This window comes from Entelurus aequoreus, linkage group LG12, assembly GCF_033978785.1.
Source record: "Entelurus aequoreus isolate RoL-2023_Sb linkage group LG12, RoL_Eaeq_v1.1, whole genome shotgun sequence".
Lineage (NCBI taxonomy): Eukaryota > Metazoa > Chordata > Actinopteri > Syngnathiformes > Syngnathidae > Entelurus > Entelurus aequoreus.
Window position 1 is genome coordinate 17,601,182 of NC_084742.1, and position 24,226 is coordinate 17,625,407.

Consider the following 24,226-nt stretch of genomic DNA (forward strand, 5'->3'; position numbering starts at 1 on the left):
AGTGAAATTGTTCAAACAGAGAACAATGGTAGGCATGAAAAACACTAACCTATTTATTATTAACCGCCTGGAATGGACTTATGCTGTCTTTAAGTTGAAGTCGAGTGGTAATCGTTTTTTGGCCACAATAATTCATGAAGTTAAGCTCATGATGCAGTAAGTTGAATGATACGGACACGTTTGTTACTGGATACTTTCTAAAACACTTCTGCCTTGGAAACTTTGTATGTGTAAGTAATATGCAACTATACATATTTGATACTTGTTTATACTGGCTTGTGTGCTATTGTGTTCTTAGCCTATAGCCTACAATGTTTAACTTTTGTTAATGACATGATAAAACAGAAAAAAACACCAACCTTGTGCGCTTATTGGGGAATATTTAGATGCTAACTGGCTGTTCAGCTTTGAACAAGTAAACACAGTGCAGAACTGCTTGGCATTTTATCACACATTTTAAATGCATGCATATAATCCTATAATTGTTTTTTTTTTGTGCTGATATCAGACCGATAACAGACTGATATCAGATATAAATATTGACCGAGACACCCCTACTAGATAGTCAAAAACAGATAGCACAAGGCGGCTAACAAAGCAGCTATTGGATATTTGTCTATAAAACCTCTGAAAAACATCCAACAAGGTTTTATGGTTGGGTTATGCTGTAACCATGTAGCAACAGGCACATTTATGATAAAATTTACAACATTTTGGTCATTTTAAGCATTTCACTTCCATGTCCCACTGCTGCATGCGAGACATATTGATTTCCTTAACGGCAACTAAAACGTTACTTTATTCTTCTGTGGTGCATCTCACCTGCAGAGAAGAACGCCTTCTGTTAGAGCAGGGGTGTAAAACTCATTTTAGCTCAGGGGCCGCATGGAGAAAAATCTGTGAACACGCCGGCCAGACTATTAAAATGATGGCATTAAAACCATAAAATAAAGACAACTTCAGATTGTTTTCTTTGTCTTACTTTGGCCAAAAATATAACAAACACATTCTGAAAATATTACAATAAAAATATAGAAAAAAATACCGGCAGCGGTAAAGTTTAGATCCATGAAGGAAAGAAGAAAGTCAATGAATGTTTATAATATACTGAATACATATGCATAAAAATGTGTTTTCTATTTTATTCTTTTTAAAAAAAATTAATTAAGTAAAGTTTATGACAACCTTTTTCCAAAACACAATATATAATGTGAGATACAACAGGATAATGCATACATTTATCATTTGTTTTCAAAACGGTTACAAAAAAGTGGGACCCCAAAAATGTATTGTGGGACCCCATTTTTATGACTTGATGAGGCCCTTGGGACCCCATTTTGAAAATTCCTAGCGCCAGCACTGATGGAGTATTGGTGCGTGTAAAACAGCAGCGGGCCGGTTCTAATACTAATCAAATGTCATCCCGGGGGCCATAGAGAATTATTTTGCGGGCCGGATCTGGTCCGCGGGCCTTGACTTTGACACCCCTGTGTTAGAGCAATCTGATTTGAAGAAGTGAGCACAGTTTTCCGACTCATTCACACACAAGCGACAGTGTTCTTCATCCATGCTGCACTTCTGAAGCAATTCCCTTATTTATACTGTATGTTCATTACAGTTTTAATATTAATATGCATTAAAGACAGGTACTTTTGTGAAAAATTGTATTAAAAAATATCACAACCCCCTGTTAAAGACCTCTAAACTAGAACACACAGAAAAGGGAAATAATGTGTTCTTGTCCCACATAAAGATTGTGAATGATGAGCAAAACTTAAAAAAAGAGCCGTTTTCCTTTAAAGTGCAGTTTACCTTGAGATCCTCCTCCAGCTGCTGTTTTTCTCTGAGTTTCTGGAAGTCACCGCGAGCCTTGGCCTTCTCTCGCTCCTTGGAGAACTCTCTGGAAAGAGGATGGGGAGAGGAAAAAAACATCCCAGGTGAAAGTCTTGTGTGTACAAATTAGCATTGGGGTGAAACTTTGAATAGGAAGGAAGGAAAACCTGATAAAAAAGTGTTAGTGTGCAAATTGGGGAAACAGACGGGGGCTGCTTTTCCTTTTAACCTTTCTATTAGGCTGTTACGGTTGTGTTAGAAGGCTTCATCGCTTCAAACTCATAGATTACACTGTAAAAAAAATCTGTAAAATTCACGGTAAAATATCGGCAGCTGTGGTTGCCAGGAATTCACTGTAAAAAATATACTGTATAGGACATTACAGTATGTTGAATCAGTTTATTTTAAAGTTCATAACTGTTTTTGCTTACGGTGAACTGCTATAAAAAAATCTGATATATTGTTAACCCTTTTTACAAAAAAACTATAGAAGTTATGGTAAAATACTGGCAGCTGTGGTTGCCAAGAATTCACGGTAAAACAAATTAGGGCCAATTTTAGCGTTGCCAATCAGCTTATCCCCAGGTGCATGTGTTTGGAGGTGAGAGGAAGCCAGAGTACCCGAAAAGAACCCATGCAGTCTGTGGGAGAAATTGCAAACTTTACACTGAAAAGACCCCGAGCCCGGGAATCGAACCCGGGATCGCCGCCCTGGCCACGCCTACACCGCTACAGATAGATTGCCAATCTGGGAGAAACATTCCAAGAAGTTAGTGCCAGCCCCTGAAGTGAAGCCCCCCCAAACCACAATGGTTTCACTCTGGTGCAAAATGGTGCCTGCTCAGTGGCCTTGTGGTTAGAGTGTCCGCCCTGAGATGGGTAGGTCGCGAGTTCAAACCCCAGCCGAGTCATACCAAAGACTATAAAAATGGGAGCCATTACCTCCCTGCTTGGCACTCAGCATCAAGGGTTGGAATTGGGGGTTAAATCACCAAAATGATTCCCGAGCATGGCCACCGCTGCTGCTCACTGCTCCCCTCACCTCCCAGGGGGTGGAACAAGGGGATGGGTGAAATACAGAGGGTAATTTCACCTCACCTAGTGTTTGTGTGACTATCAGTGGTACTTTAACTTTAAAACAATAAACACAAATAATAAACAGTAAACAATAAACAGTAAAACACCTTAATCTTTCTTATCTGCGCTAATGCGAGGCAAAATGTTTTGTAAGACAAACTGAACATTCCAGTTATAGTGTCAATACCACAGCTTTTCTTCCCGAACTGACCCGAGGTCGTCGTGCATGGTCGAGCTCCGTGTCTTCTGTTTGCCAACTGGTTGTGCGGGTCACTAACCTGGCGTGTTTGTCAGAGTGAGGATGAACACAAGAGACAGACACAGAGTCTCGCTTGGACACGTCCTTCGTCCCGTGACTTCTTGTATTGTTTCCAACCTGTCGCTCCCTTGCTCCGATTCCTGCTCGGCCATTAATTATCCCGCCAGTCTGTCTGAGAGCGCCATGAAGCAGTTGGTAAAAGGTCAGGCTGCGTAGCGCGCTAACAGCGTCATTAGTCATTAGAGTCGGACAAAGAGTCCCACGGACAACACACCTCGAGCTCTTTGAGTTTTATTAGGATGGAAACTCTAACAACATTTTAGAAGCTTAGGGGGAGGGAGATAACCAGTATTTGCATTTTGCACGGGTGGATTGTAGATAGTAGATCATCAAAGCGTATCAAAATGCCAAAAGAAGATGTAGAAGGAGATGAAAAAAGAGATTCTTGCAAACTAGGATATGTCAAAAATGCAAATTTTTCTCACTTCGTGTTAAAAAGAGTCTCCTGAAATTTCTGGCATCTTTAAAACACATTGACAGGCCAATCAGAAGACTGAGAATGCTGCCTTGGTCGCACATTATCACGCCTCTGTTCGTCAGTACAGTGATATATTACATGTAGGATGACGTATTTTCTACTCTTATAAATGCCGGTATTGCCGAGTAGCAATTCACATAAAATCAAACGATGGCGTTTGTATGTCTTTGTTGCACAAAACGTTACGTCCTGTTGCAGACTTGGAACCGGCTCAAGCCCTTGGCGTGGAAACAGGCAGTCATGCGGACTAAACAGGACCGCCTAGACGTAATGTTAAATTTTTTATGCCAACAAATCGAGAAGAAGGCGCTCAAAAGTACAGTAAGGTTTCAATTTTTGAAAATGTGCGAGCTTGATGCTAACTTACATTGGATATGGCAGAGACATGTTACCAATTAGCATTAATAATTTTAAATGCCGATTTTAACACCTTCACCTTTGAGTTTGAGTTTGAGTTTGAGTTTATTTCGAACATGCAAGCATACAACATGATTCATCACAATTTCCAGTTTCTCTTTGTTAATGACAACTATAACTAAGAGGGACTTTACAATCATACAGCTGGTGTGTGATACGTACAATACTTACAGTATAAATACTTTGTAGGACTCAACAAAAGACAGGACTGGCACATTCAACTTTATGGCAAAGACTACTTCCTGACTACAGCAACACATTGTAGTCTATACACTACTGCTATCTAACGTTGTGGAATTGCAACAGCATGAAACATTTATTCCATAATACTTGCAAGTTATATTACAAAGTAGGGGTGTGGGGAAAAATCGATTCAAATTCGAATCGCGATTCTCACGTTGTGCGATTCAGATTCGATTCTCATTTTTAAAAAATCGATTTTTTTATTTTTATTTATTTATTTAAAAAAAATGTTTTATTGTATTTTTAATTTTTTTAAATTAATCAATCCAACAAAACAATACACAGCAATACCATAACAATGCAATCCAATTCCAAAACCAAACCCGACACAGCAACACTCAGAACTGCAATAAACAGAGCAATTGAGAGAACGACACAGAACAAACCAAAAGTAGTGAAACAAAAATGAATATTATCAACAACAGTATCAATATTAGTTACAATTTCAACATAGCAGTGATTAAAAATCCCTCATTGACATTATCATTAGACATTTATAAAAATAAAAAAAGAAGAACAATAGTGTCACAGTGGCTTGACACTTGCATCGCAGCTCATAAGCTTGACAACACACTGTGTCCAATATTTTCACAAAGATAAAATAAGTCATATTTTTGGTTCATTTAATAGTTAAACAAATTTACATTATTGCAATCAGTTGATAAAACATTGTCCTTTACTAAAAAAGCTTTTTACAAAAATCTACTACTCTGCTTGCATGTCAGCAGACTGGGGTAGATGCTGCTGAAATCCTATGTATTGAATGAATAGAGAATCGTTTTGAATCGGGAAAAATCGTTTTTGAATCGAGAATCGTGTTGAATTGAAAAAAAAAAATCGATTTTGAATCGAATCGTCACCCCAAGAATCGATATTGAATCGAATCGTGGGCAACCCTAAAATTCACAGCCCTATTACAAAGTGTAAAAAAACTAAATATAACAACGAGATAGCACAATTATCATTGTCACATCACTGTTACATGTTACATAAAGAATAGATTTGATTATTAAACTAAATAACATTTATTAACACATGAAAACATGCAAGTACTGAAAATACCGGTAGGAACGGTATCGATTCCCAGGTACCGGGAATTGGCAGAAGGTACCCATCTCTATGTGTACAATTTCTTTTAAATCAGCACCCACTTACATGGAGCTCAAGAAGACTTTGTGAAGGGTTTTGTTACAAGTTGCGCGTGTCTAAAAGCTCTGTGTTTAAAGGGGGATGTGAGCAAAGAGGAAAAGAATGCAAATTCAACACCTATGCAGCTTTAGATTTGTGGTGTATTTACTAAAATAAACTTATTATAGCCCCTGATAGGGCCTTTTTGAAGGCAAAAGATTAGGTTTGCGTAAAAAGAAAACATTTTCAAACATGTGTTTTTGTGGACGTTGCTTTCAAGGGGAACCACATTTTTATAGAGTCTACTGAGACATGTAAGTTAGAACTATACGTTACTTTGTATTAGAAATGGCAACAGCGGAGGATGCATGTGCATGTACAAGCCAGTCTGCCCTACAACTAGAGGATGGTGAAAAAGAAGCAGCTTATTAACTACAGCGCAGACTACAATGGCGGACTCGTACAAAGCACTTTGGGTAAATTTCTACCACATATGGAGGTATCCGCTGACGTCACAATTGGGAAAAACGTCACTAATAGGGCAAAGAGAAGTATAAAGGAAGGCAAGATTGTTGTATAAATATCTCTGACATGCCTCCATGGTTGGATTTTAAATTTTCTGGAGTTATGCAGATCCCAATTACACAAAAACAAGTACCAATAGGTAAGATAATGCAGGGATAGATAATGAGTCACCTCTAGAGTGAAACAGGCTGTTCATCAGCTGGTGAAGATGTTGAGGAGTGTAGTTAAAGCAGCATTACCATATTAGGTAGCAGGAAGTGCCAAGCAGTCAGGTTGAAAAGGAAGGGGTTAGTCTCAAATGCCCTTTAAACCCCAGCCCCTTACCCGCTCAATACCCCGAGAACCAAGTTAAGCACAAAGAAGGATCCAATGATGATTAAGGTGACAAAATACACCCACGGCCACTTGTACCCTACTGCGTCATTCACCTGGGGGGGACAAAGGAGCGTTAGAAGGGGAGGAAGGAGGTTAGATGCTGAACGGGAACATGAGCATTTCTGTACTGGAGGGAAGGATGAATTCTTGGAGCTGGAAGTACACGTCAACTAATTGCTAGCTTAATGAAAGACTGAGGAGAGGAGGCGTTATAGTTAGACACCCATAACAGCAAGAACTTCCTGGCCTGGACCCAACGTTACTGCTGTCCTCACTTAAGGCAGCCATACAAGTTCATTAGTACATTTTCATACTTTATATTTATTTGATATGTTGTACGTAAACAAATTACAATTATAGAAAACAAAATAACAATACTGTAATTTTTGTAATTGTAAGTTTTTACGTATTTTGCCATTTTGGTCTATGTGTATGTATTGTTTTGCCTTTAGTTTTTTTGTTGTCTCTAAATGAAATATAAAAGTGTGTTGCACTCCCAAGCCATCGCAATTTTATGAAGAGGAAACATAACATGTTTTGAAGGTGTAATTTATTTTCTTCAAATAGTGAAATTAGTTGGTGTATTCTTGTGTATGTTGTTGTGAATCAGGTGATTATGTGTTGTACTTTGTAGTTTATTAATGACCAGATAAATAAAAGGAATAATGTTAATATGTTTGGTTTTAGGAAGAAAGTCATCTGAGCAAAGCATTTGCTTTTTCCTGCTCCTTTTTAAAAAAAATCATTGTTTGTTTGTTTTTGTCTTGAAGACAGGTTTGAAATGATCTTGAAGATGTTTATTTTGATTATTTCTTAATATTATTTTGGAGTTAGAAATAATCTGATGAAAAAAAGACACAATAAGTTAGTCCAAGGTAAATATGTCAAGTCTAGTGTGCTGTTGTATCTATTATGATAATAATAACATACATTAAAAACAATCCTCCGCAGCACTTTATGCTATACTTTATCTTTTAAACATTGCTTGTATAGTGTCCTTAAAAGGGTCAAACATTTTGATACGACAACTAAAAATAATTCTTCCAGACTGTTTTCTTTTCCGTGCAACTTTTTCTTCGCGTTCGAGCAACACGGCTGACCCAAGGGGTGAATAATTCATTCGGGCGGTGCTTGTTCTTGGCAAAGCACCCACTTATGGAAACACTTGAAGGGTCCTCTGCTAACCTCAGGTGAACTTTCTAATGTGGACTCCAAACAACTGGCCTGCTTTACAAGTGGGTGACTGTGTAGATGCTAACGTGCGTGTGTTGGTGTGTGCCCATCTGTCCATCGCAAACAGGCTGTGATGGCCTCTTGCGCTCGGATGACATGGACGTAACAGATGGCTACGCTACAGCTTCTTTCATATGCAAGCATGCGCGTGTGTGTGCGCATTTGTATTCACAAGTGACCCCACTTAGGCCTTGTTCACACTGCAAGTCAATACCGATTTTGTATCAGATTTTTTCATGTCCGTGTAAACAGTGCAATTCTGAATTTTCCATATCTGACCCAGGCCTCTTTTGCATATGGATATACATTTGGATGTACAGTACAGGCCAAATGTTTGGACACACCTTCTCATTTCAATGTGTTTTCTTTATTTTCATGACTATTTACATTATAGATTGTCACTGAAGGCATCAAAACTATGACACCTGTGAAGTTAAAACTATTTCAGGTGACTACCTCTTGAAGCTCATCGAGAGAATGCCAAGAGTGTGCATAACAGTAATCAGAGCAAAGGGTGGCTATTTTGAAGAAACTAGAATATAAAACATGTTTTCAGTGATTTCCTCTTTTTTTGTTAAGTACATAACTCCACATGTGTTCATTCATAGTTTTGATGCCTTCAGTGACAATCTACAATGTAAATAGTCAAAAAATAAAGAAAACCCATTGAATGAGAAGGTGTGTCCAAACTTTTGGCCTGTACTGTATATGCGATGTGTCCTTGATTTGAACGCTACTGCGCTCAGGTCGCATTCATCCGCCCAAAAAGTAATCAAAAAGCGATGAGCGTCATAATTATTCGACAAAAAAGACAACGGATCAAAAAACAGGTGAAAATAATGTTTAAGGAACTCACGTGAAAGTTCCACCACTCCTGTATCCGACTTTTCGCCCACAGACATGCTCGACAAGCAGACATCAAAGCAAAATACCCCGTAAAACTTTCTTAATCTTCTATGTCCAATAATTCGGATAAAAAAATGTTGAATTTGATTGCTCAAAATCCTTAAAATTCCCACAAATGCGCCAGTACTGAGACGGACTGGTGTGGAAGCCATGTTTACTTCTGTAAACTTTGCACTGCGTTTGACGTCATGACGTCAGGTACCCATGCCGATCAGATTGCATTTTTATTATTTAGAAATCGCTTTTTTTTTTGTAGTGTGAACGGCCACTAAAAAGGTCGGATTTGACAAGAAAATCCGAAATGGACACCTGACCCTGCAATGTGAATGTAATTTTAATCTGCTGCTTTTCAACATTAAGAGTTATAATATTGCAGCCAGAACGACTTGCAGCATCATGTGATGATGGCGCTGCATATAAGACAACACACACACACACACACACACGCACACACACGCGCACACACGCGCACACACACACACACACACACACACACACACACACACACACACACACACACACACACACACACACACACACACACACACACACACACACACACACACACACACACACACACACACACTCCAAAAAACAACAGCATGAAGCTCTTACCCACTCAACACCCCCAGAACCAGATTGAGGACGAAAAAGGAGCCGAAGATGACGAGAGAGACAAAATAGACCCACGGCAGCTCATAGCCCATAGCATCCTGCATCTAAGAGACAGATAGAGATATAGATATATAGAGATAGATATATATGACAGGGTTAATAGAAATAGTTGGTGGGTTAAGATGGGGGAAACAGAAGACCAAAAGTAGGGATGTCCGATAATGGCTTTTTTGCCGATATCCGATATTCCGATATTGTCCAACTCTTAATTACCGATACCGATATCAACCGATACCGATATATACAGTCGTGGAATTAACACATTATTATGCCTAATTTGGACAACCAGGTATGGTGAAAATAAGGTCCTTTTTGAAAAAATTAATAAAATAAAATAAGATAAATAAATTAAAAACATTTTCTTGAATAAAAAAGAAAGTAAAACAATATAAAAACAGTTACAAAGAAACTAGTAATTAATGAAAATGAGTAAAAATAACTGTTAAAGGTTAGTACTATTAGTGGACCAGCAGCACACACAATCACATGTGCTTACGGACTGTATCCCTTGCAGACTGTATTGATATATATTGATATATAATGTAGGAACCAGAATATTAATAACAGAAAGAAACAACCCTTTTGTGTGAATGAGTGTAATTGGGGGAGGGAGGTTTTTTGGGTTGGTGCACTAATAGTAAGTGTATCTTGTGTTTTTTATGTTGATTTAATAAAAATAAAAATAAAATATATTTTAAAAAACCAATACCGATAATAATAAAACCGATACCGATAATTTCCGATATTACATTTTAAAGCATTTATCGGCCGATAATATCGGACATCTCTAACGAAAAGAGTAGTGCATGTTATAAAGAGAAGCAGGTGTGACGGGTTCATAAAGGTTGATTATGATTCAAAATAAAAGTCAACGTTATTTAGATTTAGGAGCGGGACGGCGTGGCTTCCGCCATCCTAGTCACTGCCGTCGTGTCCTTGGGCAGGACACTCCGCCCACAGTTCCCACAAGGAAGCTTCACTGACCAGAAGCCAGATACTGTCCCCGGGCACTACATAATGGCTGCTCAGTGCTCTTCAAGAGAGGATGGGTCAAATGTAGAGACTACATTTGGCTGTATATACAATGTACGTGTGATAGTAAAGATCTTCTTATTCTTCTTAGTAGAGGGGGTGTCTAACGATACTGATGCATTATGAAACACAAGGAGTGTGTACCTCGATGAATGACTTTAAGAAAAAAAAACATGTGACCGATACAACTGCTGTCTCGTTTGACTGTGAAGAACCAAAACAAATTATCAGGAAGCTTCTTTCAGTGACAACAAGTGACAGTTTGTACTAAAATAAAGTTGGAGGAAAGTCGTGTTTGACTTTGATTTATGTTGTCATTATCAATATAAATGGAACTAAGAAAAGGGAAAAATTCTAAAGTGTGGGATCGTTTTGATCTTATAGCCCCAAATTGAGTGAATGTTCAAGTAAACTATCCATCCATCCATTTTCACTCCTTTCACATTGTTTTTTGCAGTTGTTTCAAAAAACAAAACAATCCTAATTACTATAATTTTATTTGCAGGTCAAATACAGTAACCTTTTTAAATCCAGCAGATGGCGACATTACAAAAGACAGTGTCAATACAGCTATTGCGTGTGCCATACACTCACTGAAGAGTCATTTACACATCACTCAATGTCCTTGCCTGTCTAATTTATTTTTAACATTTCGAGATTTAGGCCCTGCGATGAGGTGGCAACTTGTCCAGGGTGTACCCCGCCTACTGCCCGAATGCAGCTGAGATAGGCTCCAGCGACCCCAAAAAAGACAAGCGGTAGAAAATGGATAGATGGATGGATTTCGAGATTTATAATCAATAATTTATGTGAATCCTTTTTTAAATCTCTTTTATAGAATTCTAATATTTTTTTGCATCCTTATGTTTTCTTCTTTTTGTAATTGTTGAGTGTATTTTATACCTCTGTGAACAAACTGTTAACATGCAATGAATTGTCAGGACTAATAGACACTGAGACGAGCTGTGGATTAAATATTAACTTTGCTTCTTCCTACTCCTTTTCAGAACTGTGCAAAATGTAAAAAAAAAACATTGTTCCTTATTGTAACTTAACAAGTGTGTTTGAGACAAATTAACCATTCCATAGCATGATATGATAATCACAAGCTGATATTGCTTGATTAATAGCTGTGCCATTAAAAAGTGAGCATTATTATTGTGTGTCCAAATTTTTTTCATCGAGGGCCCCATACTGAAAAAGCAAAAATATTTGAGGGCCACTTTGATACATTTTGTACATTAAATATGCTAAAAAACAATTCAGTATAAGCTGAACTATTTGGAAAAAAACATTGTTTGTTAGCTTTGCTTAGCAGTTAGTGTCTTACATGACTCAATAATAATTTATTTATTACATTTTTAGAATATGTCTAGGGTAATAAAAAAGTAGCTGTGGGCCGAAAATGTTGCGCTTTGGACACCGCTGTCGTTAATGCTCTTGTTCATTAACTAATTTAGTACAAGCGCAAGGATGCAAAGAGGCTGCTATAAGTCTGTATTTGAGAATGATTGATTATAACAGCTGAGCGGCGACAGAACCAATGTTGTAATGGCGGTAGAACTTTACAACAAACTGCTGAGCCAGCATTAAAAGCATTGTAAACAACTGTACAAAAAGCGTACCGCCAACAACATTTTAAAGAACTAGATAAAGTTGCTGGATGCTGACCACTTGGGATAAATCCAACTTCACTACTACACTACCATCTTGTGGAATTCATCAGGAGGTTGCCTACAGCCACAAGCAATTGTTTTTTTGACCTGCCGCTAATTAGGCAACTAGAACAGCCTCTGGGAGCATTTAAGGTATTTTTGTGACCGGTTGTGTTTGACAGGTGGAAGAAAACAGCGTGTTAGCAAGGGGGGTGTAGAGCGCGCGCACACACACACACACACACACACACACACACACACACACACACACACACACACACACACACACACACACACACACACACACACACACACACACACACACACACACACACACACACACACACACACACACACACACACACACACACACACACACACACACACACACACACACACACGCACGTACACACACCTGCCAAAAAGCTAAGTATGTCTCTTCAGGGCGTAATGCATGTATGCATGTAGGGCACCACAGAGGACGCCCACTGCTGCGGTGCCCGGCTCACCCAGTACAGCACGTCGGTCCAGCCCTCCATGGTGATGCACTGGAACACGGTCAGCATGGCGAAGGCAAAGTTGTCGAAGTTGGTGATGCCGTCGTTGGGACCCTCCCAGCCCATTTCACACTTGGTACCGTTGTGGTTGCAGTGGCGGCCATAAGCGCCGTCGGGGGCGCAGGGGGCTGGTTTTTCCTCCGCTCTCGTGCCTGAGATGTTGAACACAGGAAGAGGCAGAAGACTGATCAGTCATTGTTGGGACATGGACAAGGGGGCGGGGCTTGATGTATAGCGCAGGAGAGTATTTCGCTGGCGCCTACCCAGTGGAGCGCTAATGCCTCTCTGGGGACCGATACCATCACTATAACAACACTCTAGTCCACTTCTACCTGGGGGCTCCTTTATATAAAATTGGCTCAATCATTTATAGCAAAGCTCTTTTGCCATTATTGCTAAAATCCTTCATACCCAGGAGCATAAACGTCGGCATTAATATTTAATGGACGCGACGGCTTTAAGTGGAATTAATAGGACGCTAATCGTGAGAGCGTGTACCTATGTGCCCGTGGACACAGGTCTTGTGCATCTTGCCCATGAAGAGCTCCAGGCCGATGATAGCGTAGATGATGATGACGAAGAGGACCAGCAGGGCGATGTGAAGCAGAGGGACCATGGCTTTGATGATGGAGTTCAGAACCACCTGTAAACCTGCAGACATCACATGAGAGAATGATCAGGATGCCCAAATATGGACAATTCATACCACGTTAGCCTGTTGTCGCTAGCGATGGATATTGTTTGCATTAAACAGATAGTAGTACCAAAGTGGTACTTTAACCAACAGTGCCGGCGCTTAAGAAATAGAAAATATGGACATTTTTGTAACAAAACATGCCTTTTTATTTTTGTATAATTGTCTCACATTGAACAGACAACTTCTCCAAGGATATAAATCAAAAGATAACTAAGTAATACATTAAACAATAAGAAAAAAAAATCTATTACAAATTGTCTTAATCATTGCAGCAATACAGAACATAGAGAACGTGCAAAAATTGACTCTTGTGTTGCAATATATTACTTAAACAATATCACTACTAATACATAACTTATAATATATTGTACAATATCACTACTACGACATTACTTACAATATGTTGTACAATGTCATTACAACTACATTACTTACAATATATCACTGTACAATGTCACTACTACTACATTACTTACAATATATTACTTGTAAAATATCACTACTATTACATTACTTACAATATATCACTAGCACAATATTACTGCTACTACATTACTTACAATAGATTACTTGCACAATATTACTGCTACTACATTACTTACAATATATCACTGTACAATACCACTACTACTACATTACTTACAATATATTACTCGTAAAATATCACGACTATACTACATTACTTACAATATATTACTAGCACAATATCACTGCTAGTACATTATTATAATATATTACTTGTACAATGTCATTACTACTACATTACTTACGTTATATCGTACAATGTCACTTATACTACATTACTTACAATATATTACTTGTAAAATATCACTACTATTACATTACTTACAATATATTACTAGCACAATATTACTGCTACTACATTACTTACAATATATTACTCGTAAAATATCACGACTATACTACATTACTTACAATATATTACTAGCACAATATCACTGCTAGTACATTATTATAATATATTACTTGTACAATGTCATTACTAATACATTACTTACGTTATATTGTACAATGTCACTATTACTACATTACTTACAAAATATTACTAGCACAATATTACTGCTACTAAATTACTTACAATATATCACTGTACAATACCACTACTACTACATTACTTACAATATATTACTTGTAAAATATCATGACTATACTACATTACTTACAATATATTACTCGCACAATATCACTGCTATTACATTATTATAATATATTACTTGTACAATTTCATTACTACTACATTACTTACAATATATTGTACAATGTCACTACTACTATATTACAATACATCACTGTACAATGTCACTACTACTACATTAGTTGCAATATATTACTTGTACAATACCACTACTACTACTACATTACTTACAATATATTACTTGTACAATACCACTACTACTACTACATTACTTACAAGATATTACTTGTAAAATATCATTACTACTACATTACTTACAACATATTACTTGTACAATGTCACTACTCCCAAGTTACTTATAATATATTACTTTTGCAATATCACTACTACTACATTACTTACAATATATTACTTGTGCAATGTCACTACTACTACCTTACTTACAGTATATTACATGTACAAGGTCACTACTACTGCATTACTTACAATATATTACTTGTACAATGTCACTACTCCCAAGTTACTTATAAAATATTACTTTTACAATATCACTACTCTTACATTACTTACAGTATATTACATGTACATTATTGCTACTACTACATTACTTACTGTATATTACTTGTACAATGTCACTAGTAGTTCATTAACTTTGACTTTATTCAGCCAAACAACAAAATTAAAACATCAGCAAGCAATCCGACCCCCGCTCACTCTTCTGTTATAATTACCATAACGGTCTCACTCAAATCATTCACTTACCCATCTTCCCATTCATTCTCTAGTCTAGGCAATACAAACAATCTTGCACATACTTTTAAGCGTAGTTTCAAGACTCTGATTATTTTAAATGTACAGTATGTTGCCTCCTTACCTTCCTTCTCTTTCCAAGTATAATTTATACAACATCCCAGGTAGTAATTTATTTTTCACTTTATGAACTTTGTACAGCTTACATGAGTTTTCCAGCAACGTTTGTGGTCAAGTGCAATGCCAAGGAATTTGTTTGCATGCACTCTTTCAATCGTTACATCATTAATCATCAGTTTCACCTGTATGTTTATTTTTTACAGTTACAAAAATGCATATATTTAGTTTTCTCCAAGTTCCGTGAGAGTGACATTACTTCAATTATGTTACTTGTACAATGTCAGTATTGCTACATTACTTACACTATATTACTTGTACAATATCACTACTACTACATTACTTACAATATATTATATGTACAATATCACTACTACTACATTACTTACAATATATTACTTGTACAATATCACTACTACTACATTACTTACAATATATTACTTGTACAATATCACTACTACTACATTACTTACAATATATGATTTGTAAAATATCACTACTACTACATTACTTACAATATATTACTTGTACAATATCACTACTACTACATTACTTACATATATTACTTGTACAATATCACTACTACTACATTACTTACAATATATTACTTGTACAATATCACTACTACTACATTACTTACAATATATTACTTGTACAATATCACTACTACTACATTACTTACAATATATTACTTGTACAATATCACTACTACTACATTACTTACAATATATTACTTGTACAATATCACTACTACTACATTACTTACAATATATTACTTGTACAATATCACTACTACTACATTACTTACATATATTACTTGTACAGTATCACTACTACTACATTACTTACAATATATTACTTGTACAATATCACTACTACTACATTACTTACAATATATTACTTGTACAATATCACTACTACTACATTACTTACAACATATTACTTGTAAAATATAATTACTACTACATTTACAGTATATTACTTCTACAATTTCCCAATTATTACATCACTATGATATATTACTTGTATAATGTGACTTATAACTTATAATATATTATTTGTACAATATTACCACTACTACATTACTTACAAGATGTTTCTTGTACAATATTACTATTACTACACTACTTACAGTACTTATACAATATAACTACTACTACGTTTCATACAATATATACTTACAATACTACTTAAAATATATTACTTTTCTTCCTGTTTTATTTCATGGGTTGAACAGTTTAACTGAGAAAATTGCAAACAGAAATTTTGATTTAGGCCAAAAATATGTAAAGTAAGATTTCAACATAAAAACCAGCGATGTAGTGAAACTGCAATATTTCAAAATGTGATGTGGCGAGGGACAACTGTACAGTGATTTAATTCTTAGCAATTTCTAAAAATGTCAAAAATGTTTAAATTATTTAAAAAATGAAATAAATACTATGTACTACATACAAACATCTGAATAAATACTCAATAAATAGCATTTATGAAAGAATTTGCTTGTATTTGTAAATTAATTTCATTGTAAAAACAGATGTTTAAATCCGTACAAACTATCATGACAACAATTGAATGTCAAGTGAAAGAAGGTAAAACATAGTAACACAAAACAGAAAAAAAAATCACAATAAACCAATAATCAGATCGGATGAAGCAAAAGAAGACAAAAAAGTGTGTGATTGTGTAACCAATACGAGCTCAATGCTTCATTTCATCCCAGTCTTCATTCACACCTGCTCCCCTAAAGTATTGCAGCCTTCCCTTGGTTCCCTGAATGGACACTTACTGGGTACTCCAGAGACCAGTCGCAGGGGTCGCAGTACTCGGAACGCCCTCAGGGCCTTGACATCGAAGCCCGCTGCCTTGCCTCCAATGGGAGCCCCACCATCGCCTTTCGTGGCCTGTTCCAAAATGGCACTGAACAACCTGCAAACACATATTAAGTCACATTCACACTGCAGCCAATCACTGCTGCTGCTATCTTACTTATGCCAAATTCCATACATATTAACATGCATGATGTAACATTACTATAGAAATGCCACAGCTCTTTTATTACTTAGCTCTATCTTGCCAGGTACAAACATGCTGACTGTTAGCATGTTGGAGTATTTTAGCCAATATCCTCATCTTTAATGGCATGATGCAAAACCCAGATTTTCAATGGTGTGTGCTACCATTTTATAATTGGCACTTTGCACATGAGTAACAATTGACTGAGGCAAGAGATATTCCGATGGTATCACTCTGTATCCATGTATGCCAGCTGTTAGCATTGATGTTTTTTAGGGATTCTCCCAGGACTTAGGACTTTACATTTATAGCACCTTTGTAGCTAGGCACAGCTTTAGCATTTTAACATTTTGAATATTACATTGAGATTTTGCACGTTAGCGGCCATCGACTGAAGCAAGAGATGTTCCCATGTTATCACAGCGTATCCGCATGTTGCCAGCAGTTAGCATTATTAGCACTGACATTTTCCAAATTGAAAGTAGGTGGCTGTTTATCAATCAATCAATCAATCAATGTTTATTTATATAGCCCTAAATAACAAAAGTCTCAAAGGGCTGCACAAGCCACAACGACATCCTCGGCACAGAGCCCACACAAGGGACGTCGATGTGAATGACTATGAGAAACCTTGGAGAGGACCACATATGTGGGTAACCCCCCCTCTAAGTACAGTCCCTAGTGGATCCACATAACAGTGAGAGTCCAGTCCATAGTGGGGCCAGCAGGAGACCATCCTGAGCGGAGACAGGTCAGTAGCGCAGAGACGTCCCCAACCGATGCACAGGCGAGCGGTCCACCGTTTCGAAAAGGACACGTGGTAGAAAATGAATGGGTGGGTGGATTTTGCATCTAGTGAAGCAAGACATGCTCCTATGTTATCGGCGTGTATCCCAAAGAAATTACAAGCATGATAGTTGTTAACATTTAACATTTTTGACATTTTTGGGGTAATTTAAAAAAATTAAAACAGGTGACGGCTAAGGACCTGATGTACATCGTACCTATAATGCTAGGCACTAGCATTTTGAATAATTCACAAAGATATGTTGTACTTTAGCAACCCTCTACTGAAGCAAAATATATTTCCATGTTATCACCATGTTTCTATGTACTTACTGTAGGTCAGGGGTCACCAACCTTTTTGAAACCAAGAGCTACTTCTTGGGTAGTGATTAATGCGAAGGGCTACCAGTTTGATACACACTTAAATAAATTGCCAGAAATAGCCAATTTGCTCAATTTACCTTTAACTCTATGTTATTATTAATAATTAATGATATTTGCACTTAATTGAACGGTTTAAAAGAGGAGAAAACACGAAAAAAATGACAATTAAATTTTGAAACATAGTTTATCTTCAATTTCGACTCTTTAAAATTCAAAATTCAACCGAAAAAAAGAAGAGAAAAACTAGCTAATTCGAATCTTTTTGAAAAAATTAAAAAAATAATTTATGGAACATCATTAGTAATTTTTCCTGATTAAGATTAATTTTAGAATTTTGATGACATGTTTTAAAAAGGTTAAAATCCAATCTACATTTTGTTAGAATATATAACAAATTGGACCAAGCTATATTTCTAACAAAGACAAATCATTATTTCTTCTAGATTTTCCAGAACAAAATTTTTAAAATAAATTCAAAAGACTTTGAAATAAGATTTAATTTTGATTCTACAGATTTTCTAGATTTGCCAGAATAATTTTTTTCAATTTTAATCATGATAAGTTTGAAGAAATATTTCACAAATATTCTTCGTCGAAAAAACAGAAGCTAAAATGAAGAATTTAATTAAAATGTATTTATTATTCTTTACAATAAAAAAAAATGTACTTGAACATTAATTAAAATTGTCAGGAAAGAAGAGGAAGGAATTTAAAAGGTAAAAAGGTATATGTGTTTAAAAATTCTGAAATCATTTTTAAGGTTGTATTTTTTCTCTAAAATTGTCTTTCTGAAAGTTATAAGAAGCAACGTAAAAAAATTTATGAATTTACTTAAACAAGTGAAGACCAAGTCTTTAAAATATTTTCTTGGATTTTCAAACTCTATTTGAGTTTTGTCTCTCTTAGAATTAAAAATGTCGGGCAAAGCGAGACCAGCTTGCTAGTAAATAAATAAAATTTAAAAAATAGAGGCAGCTCACTGGTAAGTGCTGCTATTTGAGCTATTTTTAGAACAGGCCAGCGGGCTACTCATCTGGTCCTTACGGGCTACCTGGTGCCCGCGGGCACCACGTTGGTGACCCCTGCTGTAGGTTATTAACATGCAACTTGTTAGGATTCTAAAACATTTTTTTTGTTGGAATTTCCCCAAAATTATTTAAAAAATGTTAAGACCTGTCTTGCTACGCTCTGGCTATAGCATTTTGCATTATACATTGACAGGTGGCGACATGACCAGGGTGTACCCTGACTTCCGCCCGACTGCAGCTGGGATAGGCTCCAGCCACCCCGCGACCCCGAAAAGGACACGTGGTAGAAAATGAATGGATGGGTGGATTTTGCATCTAGTGAAGCAAGACATGCTCCTATGTTATCGGCGTGTATCCCAAAAAAATTACAAGCATAATAGTTGTTAACATTTAACATTTTTGACCTTTTTGGGGTAATTTAAAAAAATTAAAACAGGTGACGGCTAAGGACCTGATGTACATCGTACCTATAATGCTAGGCACTAGCATTTTGAATCATTCACAAAGATATGTTGTACTTTAGCAACCCTCTACTGAAGCAAAATATATTTCCATGTTATCACAATGTTTCTATGTACTTACTGTAGGTTATTAACATGCAACTTGTTAGGATTCTAAAACATTTTTTTTTTTGGGAATTTTCCCAAAACTACGATTGGCAGGTAGGACCTGATGTACATCGTACCTGTCTTGCTGGGCATTAGCTTTAGCATTTTGCATACCACATTTAGATTTAGCACTTTTGCTGCAATCTACTTGTCAGAATAATTGTATCTAAGTTATCACAAAACTTTGTGCTTCAATGAGTTCCCGGCGAGCAGACAAAAGCTGTCTTTGATCTTACCAATCAAAAGGCTTGTAAAACTCCACTGTGCAGGATGGTAAGCGACATGAAGGTGTCGGTTTCTTTGATGTATTGTAATCCACAGGAAGATTTTGTCTTGACCCGAGATCTACAAAGCGGAGAGGAAGCAGGACCTGACCCCCCTCCAGGCACCTTTTCTTTGAACTGTTTTGTAACCAAAGGCGACAGCTGTTTACGACCCCCCTTCCTTTAGAAACAGCTGTTGCCAGGTAATCAGGGAATGTCCAAATAAAAGAGGAGGCGTACAATCTTTCGTCAGAGCGTGGTGGGACAAGGGTACAGGTCTACGCGTTTCTCGTCATTGAGCCAAATTTATTCCTGTCTCTGTTTAATTCCTTGCTTCTTTGTCTGTTTAATAGATGTCATTAGTGTTTGAACCTGACACTACTGAAGCAAGATAGTGTATCCACGCAGGTTGCCAGCAGTTTGCATTGTTAGCATTGACAAATACAATAGGTGGTAGGTAGTACCTCAAGTACATAGTAGGCCATTTATCTTGCTAGGAGCTAGCTATAGCATTTTGCATATGACATTAAGATTTGGCACTTTAGCAAACGTCCCACTGGGAGGAGGCCCCGCGGCAGACCAAGGACCAGATGGGGGGATTACATCTCCTCTCTGGCCTGGGAACGCTTCGGGATTCCCCAGGAGGAAGTCGCAAATGTTGCTCTGGAGAGGGAAGTCTGGGGGTCTTTGCTGGAGCTGCTGTCCCCGCGACCCGATTCCGGATAAGCGGTTGAAGATGGATGGATGGATGGACTTTAGCAAAATACTACTGAAACAAGAGATATTCCCATGTTATCACACTGTATCGACGTAAGTTTATAGCATAGTACAAGCTGATAGCATTGTTAGCATTTTCGTTTTGTTTTGAGTAAATTAAATAAAAACGTTATTTGGTGGAGAATGCCGTCACACTTGACCAAATCAAATGTACTGGCAGAGCAAACACAGCAGCGTTCTTTTTTTGCGGAAAAAAACACAACCTAAAAATATGGCAAACTTTGAATGTGAAATAAGAAAAATGTAAGCCTCATCTAAGCTGCTTTTAAATTGAATTCTCATCCATATGTTGAATTTATTAATAATGTAGGAGGGGCAAAGCAACTTTTGGCACACTTCAAACCAAATCTGCTGCTGTCAAAATGTGCTTAAGAATATAAAACACATTCATGAATGTTTGCTTTCTGATTCACACATGAGAATATTAATATTAATAATAATAACACTTTGCTTTAATGTGTTTAGCAGATTGTTTTGGATTTACATGCACGACTGGCCACTTCTTTAGGTACACTTGTGCCTCCTTAAAACTGGATCAATGTTTTCAGAATCAGAATCAGAATCAGAATAGTTTTATTGCCATTGTTTGAGAACGGGTTCACAAACTAGGAATTTTTCTTGGTGCAAACGTGCGACATAAAACACATATAACACATATTTGGTATAAAAAGAGCTGTGACTGAGCTATCAGATAGACTTAGAAGGGATTCAAGAAATTCAAGGAGCTGCTGTTAGGAGTTCTTTTTCATTTGCCTGATCGCCGAGGGGAAAAAACTGTTCAGGTGGCGGGAGGTGTGGGTCTGGATGGAGCGTAGTCTCCTGCCTGAGGGGAGAGGGGAGAATAGTGTGTGTCCAGGGTGAGAAGAGTCAGCTGTGATCCGACCCACACGCCTCCTGGTCCTGGAGGAGAACAAGTCCTGGAGGGATGGGAGCTTGCAGCCAATCACCTTCTCCGCAGCACGTACGATGTGTTGCAGTCTATTCTTATCCTGGACTGTGGCGCCGGGGAACCACACTGTGATGGAGGAGGTCAGGATGGACTCTATGATGGCTGAGTAAAACTGCACCAGCATCTCGGTCGGCACCTTAAGTTTCCTCAGCTGCCGCAGGAAGTACATCCTCTGCTGGGCCTTCTTGATGAGGGAGCTGATGGTCAGCTCCCACTTGAGGTCCTGGGTGATGGTGGTGCCCAAGAAACGGAAGGAGTCCACAATGGGGACGGGGGTGGGAGAGTCAATCAGGGTGAGGGGGGATGGTGGGGCTGTGACTTTCCTGAAGTCCATGATCATCTCCACTGTTTTCTGGGCGTTCAGCTCCAGGTTATTGAGGCTGCACCAGGACGTCAGCCGGTCTACCTCTCTCCTGTAGGCGGACTCATCGCCATTCGAGATGAGCCCGATGAGGGTGGTGTCATCCGCAAACTTGAGCAGTTTTACGGATTGGTGACTGGAGGTGCAGCAGTTTGTATACAGGGAGAAGAGCCAGGGGGAGAGTACACAGCCCTGAGGAGTACCAGTGTTTGTGGTTCGACTGTCCGAGACAATCTTCCCCAGCCTTACGTGCTGTCTTCGGTCTGTCAGGAAGTCATTAATCCAACTGCAGAGGGAGTCGGGCACGCTGAGCTGGTAGAGCTTGTCTCGTAGCAGTCCAGGGAGGATGGTGTTGAAGGCAGAGCTGAAGTCCACAAACAGGATCCTAGCGTAGGTTCCTGGGGAGTCCAGATGCTCCAGGATGAAGTGGAGGGCCAGGTTCACTGCATCATCCACAGACCTGTTGGCTCTGTAGGCGAACTGCAGTGGGTCCAGGAGGGGGGCGGTGATGTCCTTGAGGTGGGGCAGGACCAAGCGCTCAAAGGATTTCATGACCACAGACGTCAGCGCGACCGTCCTGTAGTCATTTAGTCCTGTGATCCGTGCTTTCTTGGGGACAGGGACAATGGTAGAGGTCTTAAAGCAGGACGGCACGCGGCATAGCTCCAGAGAGGTGTTAAAAATGTCAGTGAAGACAGGAGCCAGCTGGTCCGCACAGTGTCTGAGAGTGGAGGGGGAGACACCATCCGGCCCGGGGGCCTTCCGCGTATTCAGCTTCAAGAACTGCCGGCGTACATCCTCTTCTTTAATGGAGAGGGTTTTTACAGTCTTATTGTGTTTTCGGAGTCCTGTGATGTCATTGGAGTCCTTTGAGTCCTTTAACTCCTTTAATGATGTGCTGGCATTGGTGGGGAGGGTGATGGTGGGGGGAGCATGGCTTTGATGAGCTGAAGGCCGTTCATGACGACAGTAGTGTGTGTTGAGGCCCTGAGCGAGAGTCCGGTCATTCAGGGCCTGGGGGGTTTTGGGCTTATAGTTCGTAAGGGCCCTTAGACCTCTCCAAACTGCCGCAGAATCATTGGAGCGGAACTGTTCCTGTAGACGGTTAGAGTACACAGATTTAGCTTTCTCCACTTCCCTGGTGAAGTGGTACTTCGCTTCTCTGTATGTACTTCGGTCCCCGCTTCTCCACGCAGCCTCCTTCTTTTTGCCTTTAAAGTAGGTATTAATTGATATGCGAGAAAGCGCAAACCATGTCACCCTGCCACTCCTCCACTACATGCAACTTGGGGTTCACGTGAGTCTGTGGGCACGCGGTACACAGGGCTCGATGCAAGTTCACGAGTGTGAAGGAAATCGAAACAATTTGAGAATACTTTCCATATTCATACAATGTAGTCCAGAGGTGTCCAATGTGCCGCCCGGGGGCTAATTTTTTAACGACCCACGGCACATTCTAAAAATACTATTGCATTAAAAAAAGTGGAATAAAATAGCATACAGGTGAAATGCAACGATACCAATAACACAAAGCTGTTTTTTTTCTTTGAAACTGTTATTGCTCAAAAAATAATAGTAAATCTAAATCAATGTTGTGATGAATTATTAACATATTGAAGGCTCTTATTACTTCACATCACATATTCCCTCTGAAATATTTTTTGGGGAAAACATTGCATATTTTGTGTCCATCCATCCATTTTCTATCGCTTGTCCCTTACGGTGGGTGCTGGAGCCTATCTCAGCTGCATTCGGGCGGAAGGCGGGGTACACCCTGGACAAGTCGCCACCTCATCGCAGGGCCAACACAGATAGACAGACAACATTCACACTCACATTCACACACTAGGGACAATTTAGTGTTGCCAATCAACCTATCCC

General features: G+C 38.4%; 1 protein-coding gene across 2 annotated transcripts in view; it reads right to left on the reverse strand.

Annotated features, from left to right (window-relative positions):
- cacna1c (calcium channel, voltage-dependent, L type, alpha 1C subunit) overlaps window positions 1–24,226 on the reverse strand; it is a 280,549-nt gene that overhangs the window by 81,333 nt on the left and 174,990 nt on the right. For both annotated transcript variants that reach the window (XM_062064918.1, XM_062064917.1), the window contains exons 5-9: window positions 16,963–17,102; window positions 12,952–13,104; window positions 12,406–12,605; window positions 9,150–9,253; window positions 1,813–1,900 (exon numbers count right to left, since the gene is read on the reverse strand). In XM_062064918.1, the coding sequence (XP_061920902.1) occupies window positions 1,813–1,900; window positions 9,150–9,253; window positions 12,406–12,605; window positions 12,952–13,104; window positions 16,963–17,102 (685 nt within the window). The remainder of the gene's footprint in view (window positions 1–1,812; window positions 1,901–9,149; window positions 9,254–12,405; window positions 12,606–12,951; window positions 13,105–16,962; window positions 17,103–24,226) is intronic.